At 46.2% G+C, this 19,386-nt stretch overlaps 1 protein-coding gene across 2 annotated transcripts in view; it reads left to right on the top strand.

Moving 5' to 3' along the window:
* Nucleotides 1–18,800, top strand: part of USP31 (ubiquitin specific peptidase 31) — a 79,605-nt gene extending 60,805 nt beyond the window's left edge. For both annotated transcript variants that reach the window (XM_043914512.1, XM_043914513.1), the window contains exons 13-16: nucleotides 1,534–1,759; nucleotides 6,665–6,823; nucleotides 8,350–8,502; nucleotides 10,600–18,800. In XM_043914512.1, coding sequence (XP_043770447.1) covers nucleotides 1,534–1,759; nucleotides 6,665–6,823; nucleotides 8,350–8,502; nucleotides 10,600–12,167 — 2,106 coding nt within the window. In that variant the 3' untranslated portion in view covers nucleotides 12,168–18,800. The remainder of the gene's footprint in view (nucleotides 1–1,533; nucleotides 1,760–6,664; nucleotides 6,824–8,349; nucleotides 8,503–10,599) is intronic.
* The last annotated feature ends 586 nt before the right edge of the window (nucleotides 18,801–19,386 follow it).

Genomic DNA, 19,386 nt, shown 5'->3' with positions numbered 1-19,386 from the left:
GTTTATCCAGGGCAGGCCCGGCTGATGGCTGGCATTTGAGTTGAGGCAGTGGATAGATCTGGGAGATGTCTAGGACTCGCTGCTGAAGTGACGATGTTGGGGGCGCACACGTGTTCGCCGGGGCAGGGCTTGCACACGGAGGTTTGGAGTCCAGCCTCTGTGCTAGTGAGGATGAGCATTTGCCTGAGTGTCCCAGCTGCACGCCTCCACTGGGGTCTGTGGGTGGCCGGCCTGTTGGGGGTGTGTCCAAGCCCTCTGTCTCTTTCCACACACACAGACTGATGTCCTTTGCTTTCTGTTTCTTTTGAAGACGTATAGTCACCCCTGCAGTGCCCCAGCTCAAAATTGTAGTGTCATCTTTGACTGTTTCTTGTCCCTGACACCTAGACTTGGTTGTTCCTCCCCACTTCCTCCTGTATGTGTCCCCTTCTCCCCGTTCTTGCTGTCATCCCGCCACTTCCAACTTTCCGCTCCTTCCTAGCAGGTTGCAGTTGCAGTGTTTTTTTCTTGGTTTTGTAACCTACACTGCTCTTCCCTCTCGAGCACGTTTTGGGCACTACTCGTGACAGCTTTGATGACATCACCCCCTGCCTCAGTGCTTCCCCCTTGACTACGGAGCAGGATCCAGGTTCTTTAGCCTGAGCATGCCGGACTCACCTGCCTTTCTCTTAGGAACTTTTTTTTTCCCCTTAGAATGGGCATTATCTGTACATGATTCATTTTTTTTAAAGCCATAGACACAGGAGGGCTTCCCTTGTGGCTCAGCTGGTAAAGAATCCACCTGCAATGCGGGAGACCTGGGTTCAATCCCTGGGTTGGGAAGATCCCCTGGAGAAGGGAAAGGCTACCCACTCCAGTATTCTGGCCTGGAGAATTCCATGGACTGTGTAGTCCATGAGGTTGCAAAGAATCGGACACGACTGAGCGACTTTCACTATAGATACAGGAAACATTCAGTACATATCTATTCAACTGATGGCCAGATTTCCAGATTGCCTAAGGTTGTCAGCTCAGTGAACATAGTAAGCTTTGAGTGTGCTTGCTGGAGGAGGTGGGGCAGGAAGAGGCCCTGATCCGTGAGTTTGGTGCCAGCACCATGCTTCCCCTTGACACATGTTGTTACTCCATTCCTTTTCACGCCTCTGGATCAACCACTGGAAATTGTCATTTTGCAAGTTAAAAACCTTTATTAGATAAGGACCAGAAGGCTCATTATCCCCTTAGTTAATCGCTGGTTCCATTTTTGGTGATATTAAAACCTGTTCCTCCAGGTATTGGAGGAACAAGTTTGTTAGTCCTGGAAAAGTTCGTTCAGGTTTTTCTATAGCATCTGACGGAAAAACGTGAATGAACTTTTTGGCCAACCCCAGTAGTTAACAGTGTTAAGCTGTTACCTGTGTCTTATGTCTTTGGAAACATCAGATAGGAAACTTAAGCCTACTTCAGCTGATAGAGTCTGCCTTTCACGCTGAACTCACCTACCCTCTGCTCGCATGAACATCCCATCAGGACTTGTTTTTCTTCTTGCAACAGGAAGGAGACAAGCGTATGAAACTTCAGAACATGGTCAAGTTCCCTTTGACTGGCCTGGACATGACACCTCACGTGGTTAAGCGAAGCCAGAGCAGCTGGAGCCTGCCATCGCACTGGTCTCCGTGGAGACGGCCCTACGGACTCGGGCGGGACCCTGAGGACTACATCTATGACCTGTATGCCGTGTGCAATCATCATGGCACCATGCAAGGGGGGCACTACACAGGTCTGCAGCGCGAGAGGCCGGGCGCCTGTGCTGACGGTCCCCCGACGTGTTGTGCTTGCGACAGGGTGGCTGTGCTTTTAGAACCTTGCTTTCTCTTCCAGCGGGACGTGTGCCGACCACGAGGGCGGCTTTCACCTTCCGGTTCTCTGTCCCCTGGCCTCATCTGGCCAGGCTCTGACCCGAGCGGGGAGTGGTGGCCTGTGCAGAGGGGTGCCTCATCTGGCTCACCCAGGACTTGCCTTGTTGACCTCACCTGAACAGCCCTGTTTAAGGTTCTCTCTGCTTCCGTGAGGGCCTAGCATCTCCCTGATTTGGAGTGGTTGTGGACCATTTTTTTTAATGGTGTCTTTAAAGTGACTTGTGAGGGTTTTTCTTTTTGCTTTGTGTTCAAGTTTATTTTTTTTATTTGTCAAAGCAGTAGCACTCATCATGAAATTTAGAGACTAGAAAGAGACAGAAAGAATAGTGCCATCAACCCATGAGGATATCACTCCAAAATAATCTGTGAGATTATTACTCAGAAAATGGTGGGAATTCCCTGGAGTCCAGTGACTAAGACTTTGCACTTCCACTCTAGGGGGTGAGGGCTCAGTCCCTGGTCAGGGAACTCAGAGCCCACATGCTGTGTGGCACAGCCGAAAACTTTAAAAGAAAAAAAATAGTAATAGTTTTTAGAAACTGTCATAAATAACACACAACGGAATTTTCCTTTTTAACTATTTTTAAGCATATGGTTCAGTGTCATTAAGTTCATTTATATCTTCGTGCAGTCATGACCACTGTCCATCTCGAGTTTCTTTCATCTTCCCAAATTGAAACTCCGCATCCATTAAGCAGTAACTCCCTGTTGACCCCTCCCCCATCCGTGTCTGCCACCCTTCTTTCTCTGAAACTGATTACTCTGGGTACCTCGTGTCAGTGAATCATACAATATGCGTCCTTTTGTGTCTGGCTTTTCACTTGGCGTAATGTATTCAGGATTCACCCATGTTGTACCGTGTGTAACAATTTCCTTCTTTTTTAAGGCTGAATAATATCCCATTGTAAGTAGGTCACATTTTGATGAGTGGTATTTACTTCCAATGTTTTCCTGTAAGTTTCAGCCATTACTTTATACTGTTGTGATTTGTACTGATGTGCTCTGTTCAGGTGAACCTCTGTGGAGCACCTCCTCTGTCTCTTGCTTGCCATAGGCCACAACATATCAGAGACATGTTGGAAACGAAAAACAATCTCAGCCTCTGTCTTCCAAGAATGTAAGCAAGTGGTTGGGACAGCATAGGCACACATAATATGAAAGAGCGGAAGTGTGTATTAGATTCTGTGATTGAAGTGTGGACTGTGGGTAGAACAGGAGCCGGGAGGAGAGAGTGGCCGGAGCACCCCATTCCTGGAGGGTCAGGGGAAGCTGTGATTAGTAACCTGCTACCTACACGTGAAATCCTTCCAGACTAATGGGGCAGATGCTTACTTTTTGTAAACATTATTTTTAATGACTGCAGGATATTCTGATGATGAAACTCAAATGTGATATATAACCATTTCCTGTTGTTGAACACATACATTATTTCTGGTTTTTAACTTTGAAGATGATACTGGTGAACATCTTTGTGCATAGTCCCCTTTTCTGTGTATTAATTCTGTATCTCTTTGAGATTGAGTCTCAGAAATGGAGTGATGGGGTTCAGGGCATGCATGCATGCTGGGTAGGCACGTATATTGGGGGCTTCTTGCCTGGACATCTGTGTGTGGGGGAAACTTGATGTGTGGGTGGTCAGGACTTGGGTTTCTGCGTCCTTCCCAATCAGCGCGGTTTCTGCGTCCTTCCCACTCAGTCCGTTTGGCAGAAACACTTCTCTGGGACTTTCCTGTGTCCTCAATTCAATGGTTTCTACCCCAGGGTGCTATTGGTTCATAAACGCAGGGGGAGATAGAGGAGGGTTGGCCTGCCGGTTGGTCTTTCAGGCATTCTGAGACTCTTCCCTGGCAGTTAGCCCCATAACATGGTGAACGAGCCTTGGGTCCCAGAACCCCTCCTTGGCCTTGCGTACGTCCTCTCTTAACTTGCTGTTCCTCCAGGAGGCAAGAGCTTGAGTGTGACTGGACACGACCTTTTGTTCTTAAAACCCATTAAGTTCAAATTCTTTCAATATTTAGATGCTGCAAGCTGCAGTCACTTGTGAAAGGAATGATCCAACTTGGGGTGTATGTCATAGAGTGTATCTCATAGTGGAGCGCTTTGGATGGCTTCTACTTGCCCTCAGAAGCACTTTCTAGGAGAAAAAGGAGATAGAGGATCTACTGAAAAATCTATTAAAGACAAATTTTAATAATAGATTTTGTATCTTACATATTTTATATTTATATTCTGTGGGAACCACTTTGTGTATCTAGTTGGATTTTTCCTCTTGTGGCATTCCTGGTCATATCTCCATTCTTTGATACTAAGTCACAGAGTTATATACTCAGGGATCCTGAGAATTGAAAGGGACTTAGAGGGAATTTAATTTCACTCATTAGCTGGTGAAGTAACACCTTCTCCAGCATCTCTGGTGGTGTTTGTGTAGCTTCAGCTTTGGTAAAGAGTCTTCCATGCAGAACACTGTTTCTCAAGAAAATATGGACAAGCATGTTGTGTGGTTTCTAGCTAGAAACTGTTGGGGAAAATAGGACAGTGCTAGCCTATCATGTTGCTCTTTTTATAGAATAGACTGGAGAATGCCTGGAAACCCATAACTACCTTGGAGGCAGTACAATTAGTTAGAGGAATGTGGGCTAGAAGCTAGACACATCTTCCTAGCTCTGTGACGTAAGGCAAATAACCCTATTTTAACCTGGTGGCCATGCAGGGAGCTGAAGGTGTTCATGTCTGCTTCTTGGGGCCTGTTACCTAGGAGTGACTCAGATATATTCTGCATTTATTTCCCCTTTCCCATGCTTAGACCATACCATTGCTTCTCTCATAAGAACATTTAAGTACTTGAGCATTGTTAAGTTAAAAATACCTTATTTCTAAGCTTTCACTTGGGATGTTTAATGTGTTCTTTATTTTGCACTGGTTCTACCTATAGTTACATGGTATATGTATGGCTGACTTGTAATGATTCCAGAGCAGTGCTTCTCAAACCATCTGCGATGAAGAATCTTTTAAAAGATTTCGTAAACCTTTTAAAAAATTTCCAGTCCTTCGCAAGCCAGAACTTATGCAAAAACACAATAAAAATATCAGACTACTAAGAATGTTTTTAAAGGCTTACCCCATTTTGGTGCTTCTCTTGTGGACTGGCCCCAGTCTGTGAAACCCAATTTGCATAGCACTGGTCTAGAAAACAATTTAGAAAATGGTGCTGGGAAGAAAAGCACACAGACTTATCTTATAAATACGTCATTAGCCCGTTGACGAGCCCCTGAGAGTTTCCATGCTGTGGCTGAGGACGGAGCATCCCGAGCGGAAGCAGGCTGGAGCTCGTACACGGTTGCTCTGCCACCTTCTCTTGGGCACGTTCCTCCTTAACGGTTTTCCTCCCACCCCTTCTCCCACTCCCGGACGGCACCCCCTCTCCAGCTGGGCCGTAGTGCAAGCCTGACCATGCTACTGACTAGACAGTTGCTGTTTGACCGCCTCCACTGGCCCTTTCCCCTCTGGTTCCAGTGCGTCCACAGCTGCAGACGACTTCCTGCCCTGCAGTCATAGATTTTTCGCCTGCTCCTCTTTGTCTTACACCTCTCTGGTGTAGCCCTGCCACGCCTGGTCCCTTTCATCTCAGAATCCATACTTACCCAGTGGTTGTGGCCTGTCAAGCCTGTCACTCCTGGTGCTACTCGGGGACCTTATGTGTCCTGCCCCCGGGGCCCTACTGAGTCTGTCCCAGCATTCAGCCAAATATTGTAGCACTCATTTATGTTCGCCCCAATAAATGGATCTTTTTAGAAAGTAATGGTACGCATGTAACTTTCTGGATCAAGCTTATCACACTCCCTGATCGATTCACTGCACATTAAGCTGTGTCTGTCTATTCTTGCTGGTGCTTCAACACTCTTTATTCTTATCTCAGGCTTAGAATTTGATCTGGAGAGAAGGCCGCATGCATTCATGAGCCCCTGTTCTCAATTTGCCGGGGGACTTCCATGAGGCACCGTTTGTGCTGCCTCTGAGGGAGACAGGGTAGGGTGGGGGTTTAAAACCAAGCTCGAGGACTAGATAATTCTGAAACGAACTGGACCCTGTGCTGTACCAGCTCTGTGACCTTGGGCAAGCTGATTAATCATTTTGAGCCTCTATAAAATGGGAGTGATAATAGAACAAATTTCATAGACTCAAGTGAGATGTACATAACAAGTGTTAAACAAATGTTAGCTGCTGTTGTTATTAATATCATTATTTCTAGTTCTTGAAACACTAAAATGCTACGGCATCCTTAAAACAGGGCTTCTCAGCCCTGGCACGTTAGCATGTTTCCTGGTAACTCTTCGTTGTGGGGGCCATCCTGTGCACGGTAGCATGTTTAGCAGCAGCCCTGGTCTCTACCCCCCAGTCATCACTAGTATCCTACCTGCCCGCCGCCCCCCAAGTTTTGACAGTCAAAAATGTCTCCGTTCATTACCAGATGTCCCCTGGGGCAAAATCATCTCTGGTTGAAAGCCACTCGTTTAATTAAATACTCATTTTCTAAGATTAAGTAGAATTTTATCCATTTGGAATAGGTTGGAATTTCTTGAAGCATCTTGCCTGTGTATGATTTGGAATTTGGCTTTTTTTGTTGTTGTTACCCCTTCTCTGCGTTACTGCCTGCGACCTTAAAAAGTTCTTGAATTATGTGAGGCAGGGAAACGGTGTCTGTGGGTGGAGTGGCGCGGCCAGGGTGGCCACCCCAGTGCTGACGGCTCGTGGGCTCTCTTTGGCAGCGTTCTGCAAGAACTCCGTGGACGGCCTCTGGTACTGCTTCGACGACAGCGACGTGCAGCAGCTGTCGGAAGATGAGGTCTGCACGCAGACGGCGTACATCCTCTTCTACCAGAGGCGGACGGCTATACCATCATGGTCGGCCAACAGCTCGGTGGCGGGTAAGGCCATTCCACTCCAGGGGTGGTTTTTCTGAGAACAGAAGGGGGTACTTGATGACCCAGAGGACTTCTCCAGAGGGTCCCCTGATTCTGCTGGTTGGATCGGGTGAATTGTCACACTGGCGTTTAATCTGGAAGGCAGAATGGTTGCAGTCAGGGAAACGGGGCTGGAATGTACGAGCCGCTGTGAGCCAGGAGTTCCCATGGAGTGGAGTGGAGCCCTGCTCAGGGCAGGGTCGTGTATTTACTTGTCAAGTCAATGAGCGAGGGAGCTGAGAAGGAGCACCACCAGGTGCTCTCAGAGTCAAGGGGCCAAGCGATTTGGAAATAGAACCAGGCGTGGATTTGCCACCCTTTGCTCGGCTTATCTTGGAGCATGTCCCATTTAAGCCACCTTATTTGTCATCCGTAACATGAGTGTAATAATACTACCTACCTCATGGGGTCGTTGTGTGCAGCAGATCAGGTAAACTTGCATTAAAGCCTTTTGTAAAGGGTAAAGCACTGTTAGAAATTATTCTTTTTCTTCCAGTAAGATTGGCCTATTCTGTTAGGGGAAGGATTGAAGGCTGTAATAATCTTAGAAGGCTTGGGTTTAGTTTGATGAGATCTAGTCTGTAGTGTTTTAACAAACACAAGAAGCAATATCCACACTTGATATTGATGCAGCCACACACAATCCAAACGGGGAGAATGCATCTCAATGCCAAGTTGGAGTTGAGAGAATAGGACAGAGGACTGGGACGTGGCAGTGTGTGATCAGTTTTTCATCCCTGCGCCCCTCGAAGCTTGTGAGGGGTAAGCTGGAAGCCGCTCAGAGGAAGCAGCGCTGCAGCAGAGAGACCCCTGGGGCCTCACGCCCCATGCAGGGCAGCTCTCAGTCTGTAGCTGCACTCTCAGTTCACAGAAGGTGGGAACTCCAGGACTCCAGTGCCAGCCCTCCATGCTTTCCAGAGTCTGAGATGTGCTCGGACCTGACACCCCCTTGAGGTCTCCTCAAGATGCTCATGCTGCTGCACATTCTCCGTCTCAGGAGTGGTTTCTGTTGTTCTCATATTTAAGGGCCTTCCTGGAACAGACAAGACAGAACGGCACGTGGCCCTGTGTGTGTGTGTTTGTGGTATATTAATACTGTGGTTTAAATGATTTAAAAATTTCACCAAATAGGCCAGGAAAGTAACAGTACACCGCTGCTTGCTTTCGTCTCTCTGTCTGGAGGATTACTGCAAGTACTTAGAACAGTGCCTGGGGGGTAGTGCTCAGTAAACATTTGTAGGGTAGATGGAAGGTATGAACAGTTCTGTCTGTTCCATTCTGTTGCCGGCACTTAAGACTTTGCTTTATGAAGTGTCCGTCCCTGTACTTGGATTTTACGGCTGCAGGCGTGTGTGGGAGTCTGCCCTCTTTTTGCTCCTCACAGGGGGCATTCGAGCAGGCACGGTGTGGGGTCTGGGAGTTAGCACTGGCCCGGCAGTGAGGTCCCTGGGCTTCTGGCCTGACCTTGGTGCCCACTTCGTTTCCTGCAGGCTCCACGAGTTCCTCCTTGTGTGAACACTGGGTTAGCCGACTCCCAGGGAGCAAGCAAGCCAGCGTGACCTCTGCGGCTTCCTCCAGACGCACTTCCCTGGCCTCGCTGTCCGAGTCCGTGGAGATGACGGGGGAGAGGAGTGAAGACGACGGTGGGTCTGGGTTTCGGTGACAGATTTCCAAAATGGCCACTCGTGGACGCGCTCAGGCTCCCTCATTTTGAGGAGCCAAGTCCCAAGAAGGAGGTGGGAGAACATAAAAGGGGGTGACAGGGAGTTGCGTGGCTGTGGTCAGCATCGTACGTAACCTTTTATATCACAGGGCCTTTTGCTTTTCCTCTGGGATTCAGGACTTTTTCCTTCCACTTTGTCATTTTCCACTTTTAAAGTCTAAATGTGGAGGTTAGAGTTTTAACTGTACGGTAATGGGTACAGTTTAATCAAACTGCTTTTTAAACTCTTCAGAGTTAGCTGTGAGGGGACTCAGTGAGCTTGTGATTGGCCGAGGGCTTTGCGGGAGGCCGCCTGGGGATGAGCTGCTGTGTGGGGCCTGGTGTGGGGGCCCCCAACTTGCTCGGCTTCTCACCTTCCCACCACGCTGTCTCCCTGGAGGGACTTGTGGTGCGTGCTTGGGGAGTACAGAAGCAGCTAGAAGAAGAGCCTTTGCCTTTGCGTAAAGCTCTTTGGGGGAATTTTGAAAACAGTCAGAGTATACAAGCTTGGAAAAGCTGATAAAAATTGAGCTCTGGTGTTTTTGCCTTCAGCTCCTGCTGGACTAGTGGCAACACAGCCCTCCGCTCCACCCAGGACCCCAGGCTGGGGGGAGGTGGTCAGGCAGCTGGAGTCCTGAGCGTTGGGAGCGGGAGAGAGTGCGCTCAGCCTCTATGGAATACCATGAGCTCGGTGACACCCCCAGCAGGTCTCAGTCTGCAGCCTGCATTTCCATCGCTTCCAGTAAACCGCTACTTGCTAGTGGTGATGGGTAAATCTGAGAACATGAACTGCAGGAAGAAAGCAGGAGTCTGTAGAAGGCCCAACATGGAGAACTCCGACCCACCTCCAGCTCTGCCCCTTCTTCTGACTGTTGCTTCTTCATTTGTGGCCTTAGAGTCTTGGGCTGTAACCACCAAGCTCCTGGCTGGCGCTCCTGACATTTTATAAAAAACTGACTGAGCCCCTTGGCTTGTTTATTATTTAGAGGTGGTTTTCAGCACAGCCTTTAAACTTCGAGTTCACTGTTGTTTCAACAGTGAGCCTAGATATGGTTTGCCCCCAGCCTGTTTTAAATGGCAGAGTTGGGGGAATTGGTATCCTCTTTAGGGTCATCATACAGTTGTGTTGGGTGGTGCCCATGGATCAGGGCCTAGATCTCAGGGTCTCATCCAGATGAAGTTGTTTTAATACCACAGCTCCAGTAGCAAGTGTGTGGAGAATTTCATTTAGGATATTTTCTTTGAAAGTTTAAAGTCACTTACTGCTCTAATTATGAATATTTTTCTTGAAGATTTTAAGGCACTCAGGGTAGAAGCGTATTGTCTCTAGTTCTTTCCACTGATGGCTTTCACAGTCAGCGATCACAGGCCCACTGCCTGTGATGTTGAGTTGGGGCAAGAGGTTGTGGTTCTGGTGTTGGCTCTACCTCTATTTACCTGTGTGGTCATGGCCACGGACCTCGCTGCTGTGGGCCCCAGTGTCGTTAGTAAGATGAAGAAGCCATAAATGAAGTAGCTCACATTTATTGAGTAGTATGCAATGTCAGGTGCCTTGCCGGGCACAGGACTTTGAAGATTTTATTTAATTCTCCTAGTAGCTCTGTGAGTTACAAGGGTCAGGAAATTACGGCCCACAGGCCAAATATGGTCCTTGTCTTTATTTGTTAACAAGAAAAGTTTTGTTGGAATACAGCCCGCCTGTGTGTCGCCTGTGGCTGCTTTTGCACTAGGGTGGCAGAGTTGAACAGCTGCCCCACAAAGCCTAAAATATTTACTGTCTTGGCCGTTAGCGGAAAAGTCTGCTGAGCCCTGATGTCGAGCAAGAAGATGGTCTGCTGATCCCCAAGTTAGAACGCCCCTATTTTATAGGTAAAGGCTTAGAGAAGTTAAACTCGCATGACGACTCACTGACCCCAGACGCACTGGCTCTGAAGGTCACGCTCCCGTCGTCCCCTGAGGCTGGCCTTCCTTTGGTGTGTAGATGTTACCAGCACGTCTTGTTGGCTTGGCTTAATGGTAATCTCTTTGCTGCATTCAGGAGGCTTCTCAACTCGTCCGTTTGTGAGAAGTGTCCAGCGCCAGAGCTTGTCATCCAGACCGTCTGTCACCAGCCCCTTGGCCGTCAATGAAAGTTGCATCCGGCCTTCCTGGTCCCTGTCTGCCAAGCTGCAAATGCGCTCCAGTTCCCCTTCCCGCTTCTCAGGGGACTCTCCAATTCACACCTCTGCGTCTACCCTGGAGAAGATCGGGGAGGCCGTGGATGACAAGGTCTCCATCTCCTGCTTCGGTAGCTTGAGGAACCTGTCCAGCAGCCACCAGGACTCGAGCGACAGTCACAGTCGGCGGGAGCACAAGGCTGTGGGTCGGGCCCCTCTGGCCGTCATGGAAGGTGTGTTCAGAGACGAGTCGGACTCCCGCAAGTTGAACTCCAGTGTGGCGGACGCCCAGAGCAGAAGCTCGGCACACGGGGACCACTTGCCCCCCGTCTCTGATCCATTTGATAACAATAACCAGATTGCTTACGTGGACCAGAGTGATTCTGTAGACAGCTCTCCAGTCAAAGAGGTGAAACCCCCAAGCCACCCAGGCTCCCTTGCAAAGAAACCAGAGAGCACAACCAAGAGATCCCCCGGCACCAGAGGCGCTCCTGAGCCAGACAGAAGCTTGCGCAAGGGGAGACCAGCCTTGGCCAGCCAGGAGTCCTCTCTTTCCAGTACGTCCCCTTCTTCTCCCGTTCCCGTGAAAGTGTCCGGAAAGCCCTCCCGCTCCCGAAGCAAAGCCGAGTCTTCCTCCAGGGCCAGCGGACGGCATTCCTCCCCTGCCCCCACCCCAAAGAAGGAGTCCTCCCCCAAATCCCACGAGTCCGTGTCATCCCCTTCGCTCCAGAAGCAGAAGTCGGCCTCTTCCCTCGCTTACACTGCTTCCTCCACATCTGCCAAGAAAGCCTCAGGCCCCGCCCCAAGGGGCCCCTTCCCTCCTGGGAAGAGCAGGACTTCAGACAGGAGCTTAAGCCGAGAGGGTTCCAGACACAGCCTGGTTTCCGACAGGGCCAGCGTCACCTCCAGCTCCAAACCCAACTCCCCGCGTGTGAGCCAGGCCAGGGCCGGGGACGGCCGGGCGGACGGCAAGCACGTGCGGAGCTCCTCCATGGCCAGCCTGCGCTCCCCCAGCATGAGTGTGAAGGCCGGTCTGAAGAGGGACAGCAAGTCCGAGGACAAGGGGCTGTCCTTCTTCAAGTCGGCCTTGAGACAGAAGGAGACCCGGCGGTCGACAGATCTGGGCAAGACCACCTTGCTGTCCAAGAAGCCGGGCGGGGGCTCCGTCAAGTCGGTGTGTAAGAGCACAGTGGATGACAAGGCAGAGAAGGGCTCCCAGGTGCCAGGCGCCCAGCAGCCAAATGCCAGTGCGGTTGGGAAAGAGCCGCTTGCCTCCAAGGACCCCGCTTCTGCTAAACATTCCCTGCTGTCCGCTCGCAAGTCCAAGACTTCCCAGCTCGATTCCATGGCACCCTCATCTCCTGGGTGCAGGCAGTCTGCTGAGAAATCCTCCAAAAAGTTACCTTCTAGCATGCAAACCTCTGCACGGCCTTCTCAGAAACCTCAGTGATACTCCTGCAGTCCAAGTGTTTTGTCTGTAAAGATGGTAATTTATTTAGAACCCCTTCCCTCCCACCAAAGCCCTTTATGCTTCTGTTTTGTATTTTTTTGGGGTCACGTGCCTGCCGTGTGTGTGTGTGTGTGTGTGTGTGCGCGCGCGCGCGCGTGTGTGTGTGTGTGTGTATGTGGAGAATTCAATTGCAAATTGTTAAAAGCGTCGCCTTATTCTGCCATTGAACCAAATAACAGCCATAGGCAAAGCATTGACACCAAGCTAACTGAAATAATTATAGACGATACCCTGGACGGTCCCTTTAGCAACTGTACATACTTCTTTCTAGAGAACTCAGTGACTCTCATTGGACACTGGGGATTTGAAACCTGTGAAACCAGTTAAGCTATCACTAATGTGCTCTGTAGAAGAATGAATTACTTGGCTTGGGTTTCATCTGAGCGGAATTTGTCGTCGACTGTGGATTGTCATGTGGCACCAGGAACTCTTATAAACTGTGACGCTAACAGTGAAACAGACCGAGGGAAGAACTGTCGCTTTCTGCACTTTGGCCCCATCTTACCTGTCTTTGTCAAGGGCGATATTTTAACACTAATGTTTCTCAGGTATATTCTCAGCGAGTGGAGGACGGTTGCACATCTGTGAAAGGATCAAAGAAGAAGGTGGCCTGTGGGTGGCTCTTATTTCTCCTCCTGCCACAGAGAGAAGTTTTTAGAGGTAGAAGTGAAGTCTTTCACCACCTTCCTATCTGCAAAGACGTGCGTTGCCAGAAGCTGTCTTGACCTGTGGGATGTGTCCTAAGAGATGGCAAGTCGGATAGCCAGAAAGCCAGTCACTAGTAGTTAAATTATTTTTTTTTTCCCTTGTAAATTTGCTCACTAAGGTCATTAGGGTTTTGAAATGGACTAGAGAAGATTCCTGGAAAAAAAGAAATGAATTCTAGACTGGATGCATAAATCTGTGCCATTTCCTTCTCTGGTGTTGCTTTTTTTTCTATGTTAGAAATTGAAAGCTCCATGCTGCCCCGAGTACGCACACCCGTGTTTCCTCATCTTGTAACTGGGAGAGGAAAGAAGCTGCCTGACGCCAGCAACCAGTGATGGTATTTTCGAGCGATGTGTGACAGTGTCACCTGCACACTCGGGTCCTGCCTGTCAGGCCTCGTTGTGATTGTTTTTCAGGAATGCATTTATTTCTTCTTTGTGCTGAAGATTTAATCCCTAACCCAGAAACTCACAAGCAGGATGGAGCCTGTTTCATCTGGCATTGTCAGTGAAAATTGTGTTTCTTGTTTCGAGTAAAAGGGAACCTCAAGAAATTCACAGATAAGCAAGATATGTATATAGATTATTTCAAGTTTTTAGGAGGTGTTCTGGGATTTTTAGTGGTTTTTTTTTTCCATTTTTTAAAATGTCAAAGAGAGTCATGGTTCTGATTCTCTTTGAATAGCATTTGTCACTTTGCTGTGAAATATAGCATGCTAAGTTTATATGCTTTTACATATTAACTTTTTTTTTTTAAGTCATGGACTCTTCAGGTTCTTCCTGAACACCTTGTACACAGATCCATTTATATAGTCTCCCTTTTCAGTATTGCTGTGTGTGAAGTAACTAGAACATACATTACATGCATAGCTATGAATTCTGAGCTGCCCTGTTTTTCTTTTTTTCCCCTTTGTTTTCTTTGAATACCTCTAGGGAACTGCCTCTAGTAGGTTACTTTATTTTGCTGCTAATTTGAGCACTAGCAGGTTAACTTGCAAGTCTGGAGGCCATGTGTGTTGAGGGTAAGCTGGAATTTTAGACCCCTGCGACGTTTAAGACAGCACACCGGGCCTTGTGAGACTTATGCTAGTGCTCCGTGAAATCCACTTCCTCTGAGCCTCTTGTGCTTGATCCTGACTCTCCCACTCTGCCAGGAGTCTTCATCTCACCGTGCAGGCGTCTGGCTCCCCAGAGCGGCCTCACTCTCCGCTGCCGGGCTGACTGCCTTCCGTCTTGATCTTGTTGCTCCGGGCAGCACATTGACAGCTCCATCAGTGTTTAGCCACCGTGAGTTTTCCTGTATCACTTCTATTTCCTTAAAAGATTGCACCAGATGTGGGGTTGTCAATATTTGCAATTGAGTGTTTGTCTAATTAGAACCTCTCATCTTTCTTTAATAGGTAAATCTCATTTGAAATCTTTTTATCTGAAGCTCTGAAACAGTCTTAGAATCATAGTTGGACTACTCACTGTTTTAATAACACTTTTTTGGGGGGTGGGGAATATAAACAGTTAAGCATTAATAGAATGTAATTTTATTTTCCCAGTGGTAAATATTTTTATTCCAGAGTTCTCCAAGAATGGATTTTCTGTTGTGTTTAGTGTCTTTATAATAATTAAAAAAAATACCCAAATCTATGAAAACTATTAAAGTTCCATGGGATCTAGAAATAAACTTTGCATATCTATAAACTGTATGTCTATGGAATTTAGTTCCTGTTTCAGATTTAAATGGTAAAAAAATCAGGAAGTATTATGGAACTGTCTAGGCATCTTGGTAAGCAATGAAAATTTCATCCTTAATTATTAGGTTGCAACCTAAGCCACAGAAAAAGAATATTTTGCCCAAAAGTTTGGAGATGCTCTTTTTGGTGTGAAGTATCTTACAGAAAAATTATACTTGGTTCAGTTTGGTTCTCTGGTAGAGTTAGGGACTTGGTGTTCTGTTTTCTCTCTTAGTGATGTTTGGCACCATGAGCTTATATGTGTTTTGGGGTTAAAAATCATCTGCTGAAGATGGTAGACCTGGGTTCCTAGTTGACAACCAGGTGGGCCTGATTAGAGCAGTCATATTTCCTGATAGGCACAAAATAATCACCAATAGTAGCGTTGCATCTGTAATGTTTTTTTGCTTTTTAAAACCTTTATTCTTGATTTCTTGTCCTGTGAACATCGAGTGCACTGAGTCTTCATCATTCCTTCCGACAGCCCTGCACCTTGCCTTTGTAACCCCTAATGTAATGTGGAAGCACAAAGAAACTTAATCTCATGACACCTCAAGGCTGTCTCCCACCTTTTTTGTGTATTTTCTCATCCTAAAAGCAGCCTAACTGAAAGTAAGGAATGCTCCACTGGACCAATAGAAATGGGTGTGGGAGTGTTTGTGGTATAGCAAAATACTCTTATTGTCTGTGAGGCTGCCCTGACCTCTTCTGTAATCCTTCTTTCATCATTCACTCTGCAAACATTTGTTGAGGGCCTGCTTTGCTTGTAAAGGCAAGCTGAGAGCTTCGGGAGTTTGCTGTAGCTGAGGAGCCCTGGGAGCACAGCTGATGAATCAGGGGTGCCAGTGACGTCCTAGACAGGGCGACAGTCCTCCCAAGCAGAAAGATCAAGTGGATCCTGGTGATCGGCTGAGGCTTGTGGGCCTCTTGAACAAGTCTGTTCTGTTCTGGAAACCAAAAGTGCCCTTCTTCATCTTTGGAGACATTTACTGTCACATCCTCTGTTTCAGACTGTGCTGTCTCTACTGCTTAGAGGTTGGAAATCCGATCCGAAGTCACTCTTCATTAGAATTTGGTCATCTGCATTTGTGTGAGGTGGATGTGGGGATTTCTGTGGGTGGGTGGGGAGAAAAATGGTCATCCCTCTGAAATAACCTATCATGAAGAAAACAGGACAGAAACAGGTGACAGCCTTTACGAAAAAAGGAACAGAAGAGGTGTGAACAAGGCTCATTTGTGTCAAATAAAGGTGTTTTAAAAAGTAGATTGACATCCGACATTAAATTTCGTTCTGACAAATTTCTGAGCAGCTGGAGATGCTGCTTTCCTGTGTAGGTTATAATAATTATTGATGCAAAGATTAATAGTGTTTCCGGGTTGGATTTCTGAGATAGTATGTAAATCACAAGCACAGCTTCAATAAAAAACACATATTCTGTGAGGCGCACTGAACTTTGTATTACTTGGAATTGAGAAGAGCAAAAGTTGCTGACAAACCAGTGCCTATATCATAAACATAAACACGAGAAATAGCTGTGACTGTGCAGGCTGTATGTCTTCAGCTTCTTAAAGAGTAATTTTATTGCTAACTCCATATTTGGGGGGGGATCCCATGCTTTTATTTAAATGAACAGTCAGTCCATACTGCCTTTTGATCAACTCTCAAAGTGTTTTTGCATCTGCACTTTGAGCATGACCGAATCATTTTTCCCCCCAAGTAATGGAAATAATTTTGCATGGCCTCCATCTAACCCAGAAAGCATGCTCTTACTACCTATGCAAGCAACTAAGAAAAAATGCAGACTACTTACACTCAATGTAAGTTTGAAAAAAAAAAGACATCTCTTAGATTATGGAGCTCTATTTTTGAATTTGTAATTCTATAATCAGTATTGAAAAGCATGAATGTGATGTTTTGTTTTGCTTTGCATGTGTTTCTCTTTGCTGATTTTTTTTTTTTTTAATCATTGGCAAGATTGTGTGTAAAATAAGTATTTTACAAGCAGGAGTGGAAATGGGTGTGTTGAACACACAGTGGTTTATATACTGTATTTAGCCAGAAGACTTTCCTAAAGTATTTTGTTCTAAAAATAACCTGCCATTTTCTATAGATCTTAATTTTTTATATCTTCTAGGGTTCTATCGTGGTCACAAGGAAAGAATGTGACTCCTAACAGTGCTAACAATTTTCAGACACTTTTGTAGAGACTTAGAGCTGTTCTGGAAAGCTTTGGCGCCTCCCCACCACTGGTCATAATGAGACTGAGATGTACAGTAGCGTCCACAGCGGGTTAGGTTCTAGAGCTGCTCACAGTCATCTAAGACTGGTGTTTCCCAGTTGAGGGAGAAGGGAGATCCAGACTTGGGAGGCTCTTTTCAGATCTCACGTATTTTCCCGGATTCCATCAAGCCTCTTGTGAAGAACTTGTCTGAGGTTCGGATACCCAGCGCTCACTAGAATCGTCTGGGGAACTTTTAAAAATGCCTCGGTCCCACTCCTCAGCTTTTGATCTAATTAGTGTAGCGGCAGGTCCCAGGAACTACCATCAATGTATTTAAAGCTCTGAAGTGTTTCTAATTTGCAGAATTGAGAAGCACTGTGATACACCTTCCCTTTGCTGAGAACTGTGGCAAGAATCACTGCCGTGTGAGGTACTCACAAATGACTCAGAGTCCTCTGTTGCTTTGGAGAGACAAGGAAAAAAATAAGAGTTACTGATCAACCTCCCGTTTGTAATAAGGGGGGGGGCCTTTCTGATGTGAGGAGCTCGGAACACTGTGTACCTCAGCACTTGCCTGTCTGGCGGGAGCCGGGGGTCTTTAGTTCGCTGGAGCAGTCGGTGTCCCGTGGGGCTTGCCTCCTTCCCACAGCCTCTCCGCCGGAGGCCACAGCAAGGCCAGACCCTGGCAGGGAGCAGGGCGGTCACTCTGAGTTAGAAAATGCTAAAGTAAAACCTCCAGTGGCTTTGAAAACACTGTCCCTGATTCTGATAGACCATGGTCACCTTGCAATAATTATAGTAGCAAACCCTAGGCTGCTGCACAGTTTCCTGTTTAGGAACATTTAGCTCACTCTCTACTATCCCGGATGTAGTTTCAGGAATTTTTTTTTTCCTTTTTTTAAGTTTAAAAATGAATGTGAAGCATTTTATTTGGGTTTTTTGGGGGGGGGGGTGTGGGTACCCTCAGTATTTTTTTCATGTAACTAAAAAAATGAATATTGATCCAAAAATTTGGCAAAACATGTTACCTGTGGAGGCGAATGAAATTTAGTTTTAATCTGTGGTGAGCTGAATGCACTCCAAATATATTCAAAATAAGATGCTGTGCTTCTCAGGTGGTTTCTTCCTGTTAAGCATGATGCTGCCTGCAGAAAAAGAAAACACAATTTACCGGAGTTTTTCAACACTTCAAGGAATAAGTTAGAAGTAAAAACCCAAGTTGGAAATGCTCCTTTAGAAAGGCTGCCCTGAGCAGTGATACCTGTTGTAATGGTGAGAATGCAATATGAAATCCCCTAGGTGCTATTCTAAATGGTGAGGTGTCATTATACCAAATGGGGAGGCAGTTACCGTGTTTCTGGAGCTGAAGTTCTCTTTGTCGGCCTTTCAAATATGCATTTATGTTCCCTTTGGTTTTGCTCACCAACTGTGCCTCTCACCACTGGTTAAAATTGAATTCAAGCCCCATTACAAAAGTAGTTTATTGATTGAACTCTTTTAAGTTTTTACAGTGGAATTTCTATAGTCGTCATAAAAGCTGCATGTCATATCACTGTATAACAAAATGCTTTGGTGGTGGTCATGCACCATTCATAGTGATTTGTGTATAATTTTCTTTTTTAGTTGTACAGTAATATGGAAGGCAGGATGTCTTTCCTTGAGGCTGGAAACAAAGTGTATCATACATTTTAAATTATTTTAGAACAAGTGCATGAGATGTGTCACTGACTTCTGTTATTTATTTGTATGTTTTATTATTCAAAGTGTATGCACTTTTAAGAAGCAGAATTTATATTTTTATGTTTAAAATGTTTTATTTCTGGAACAGCAGTTGATTATATAGTATACAGTTGGAATTTAAGAGAAAAGTGGAAAAATGTAATAAAATATAATAAATTTATTACATGATGCCCTCTTCAAGCCATATTCCTCTTTCTCCCCTTGCCAACCTTCATATTTTTGGTGTTAACTAACATTGGAAATTAAACAGGTACTTGTACTACACTGATGTATACAAAATGCTTTAAAGTTGTAGTATTAAGTGAAAACAAGTTACAGAAGGATACATACATTTTGTAAGTAACATTTTAAAGCAAAAAAAAATCACATCCATGCTTATTAAATTTTCATAATGAAAAATAAATGCAGCCATTTTCTTCAAGAGGCAGTTTTTCCTGGGCCATGGAAGTAGACAAAAATTCACATTTTAACTCAATTCCAGTGGGCTTTCAAACTTTTGTATTATTTCTCTCTTCTACCAAGATTTTATGATGGGAAGCAACAGCGGTATAAAAGGAGCCATCTTTTCTGGACCCTCTTTTGCCCCTGATATCCTCGTTTTCAGCCATCCCGTTGTGATAAAAATTTCCAGGTTTTGCCACCTCTCAGGATGACTCCCTATTGAGGATGTCACATCACTTATGACCACTTGGGGGCACTAGAGATCACCATTATCAAAGGTGTCTTACAAGTCCGTCCTTCAAGTTCTTAACCTATGTGGGAATGC

This window comes from Cervus elaphus, chromosome 10 (assembly GCF_910594005.1).
Source record: "Cervus elaphus chromosome 10, mCerEla1.1, whole genome shotgun sequence".
Classification (NCBI taxonomy): Eukaryota; Metazoa; Chordata; class Mammalia; order Artiodactyla; family Cervidae; genus Cervus; species Cervus elaphus.
Note: the sequence above shows the minus strand (reverse complement) of the source record. Positions and strands in the feature narration are given on the sequence as shown.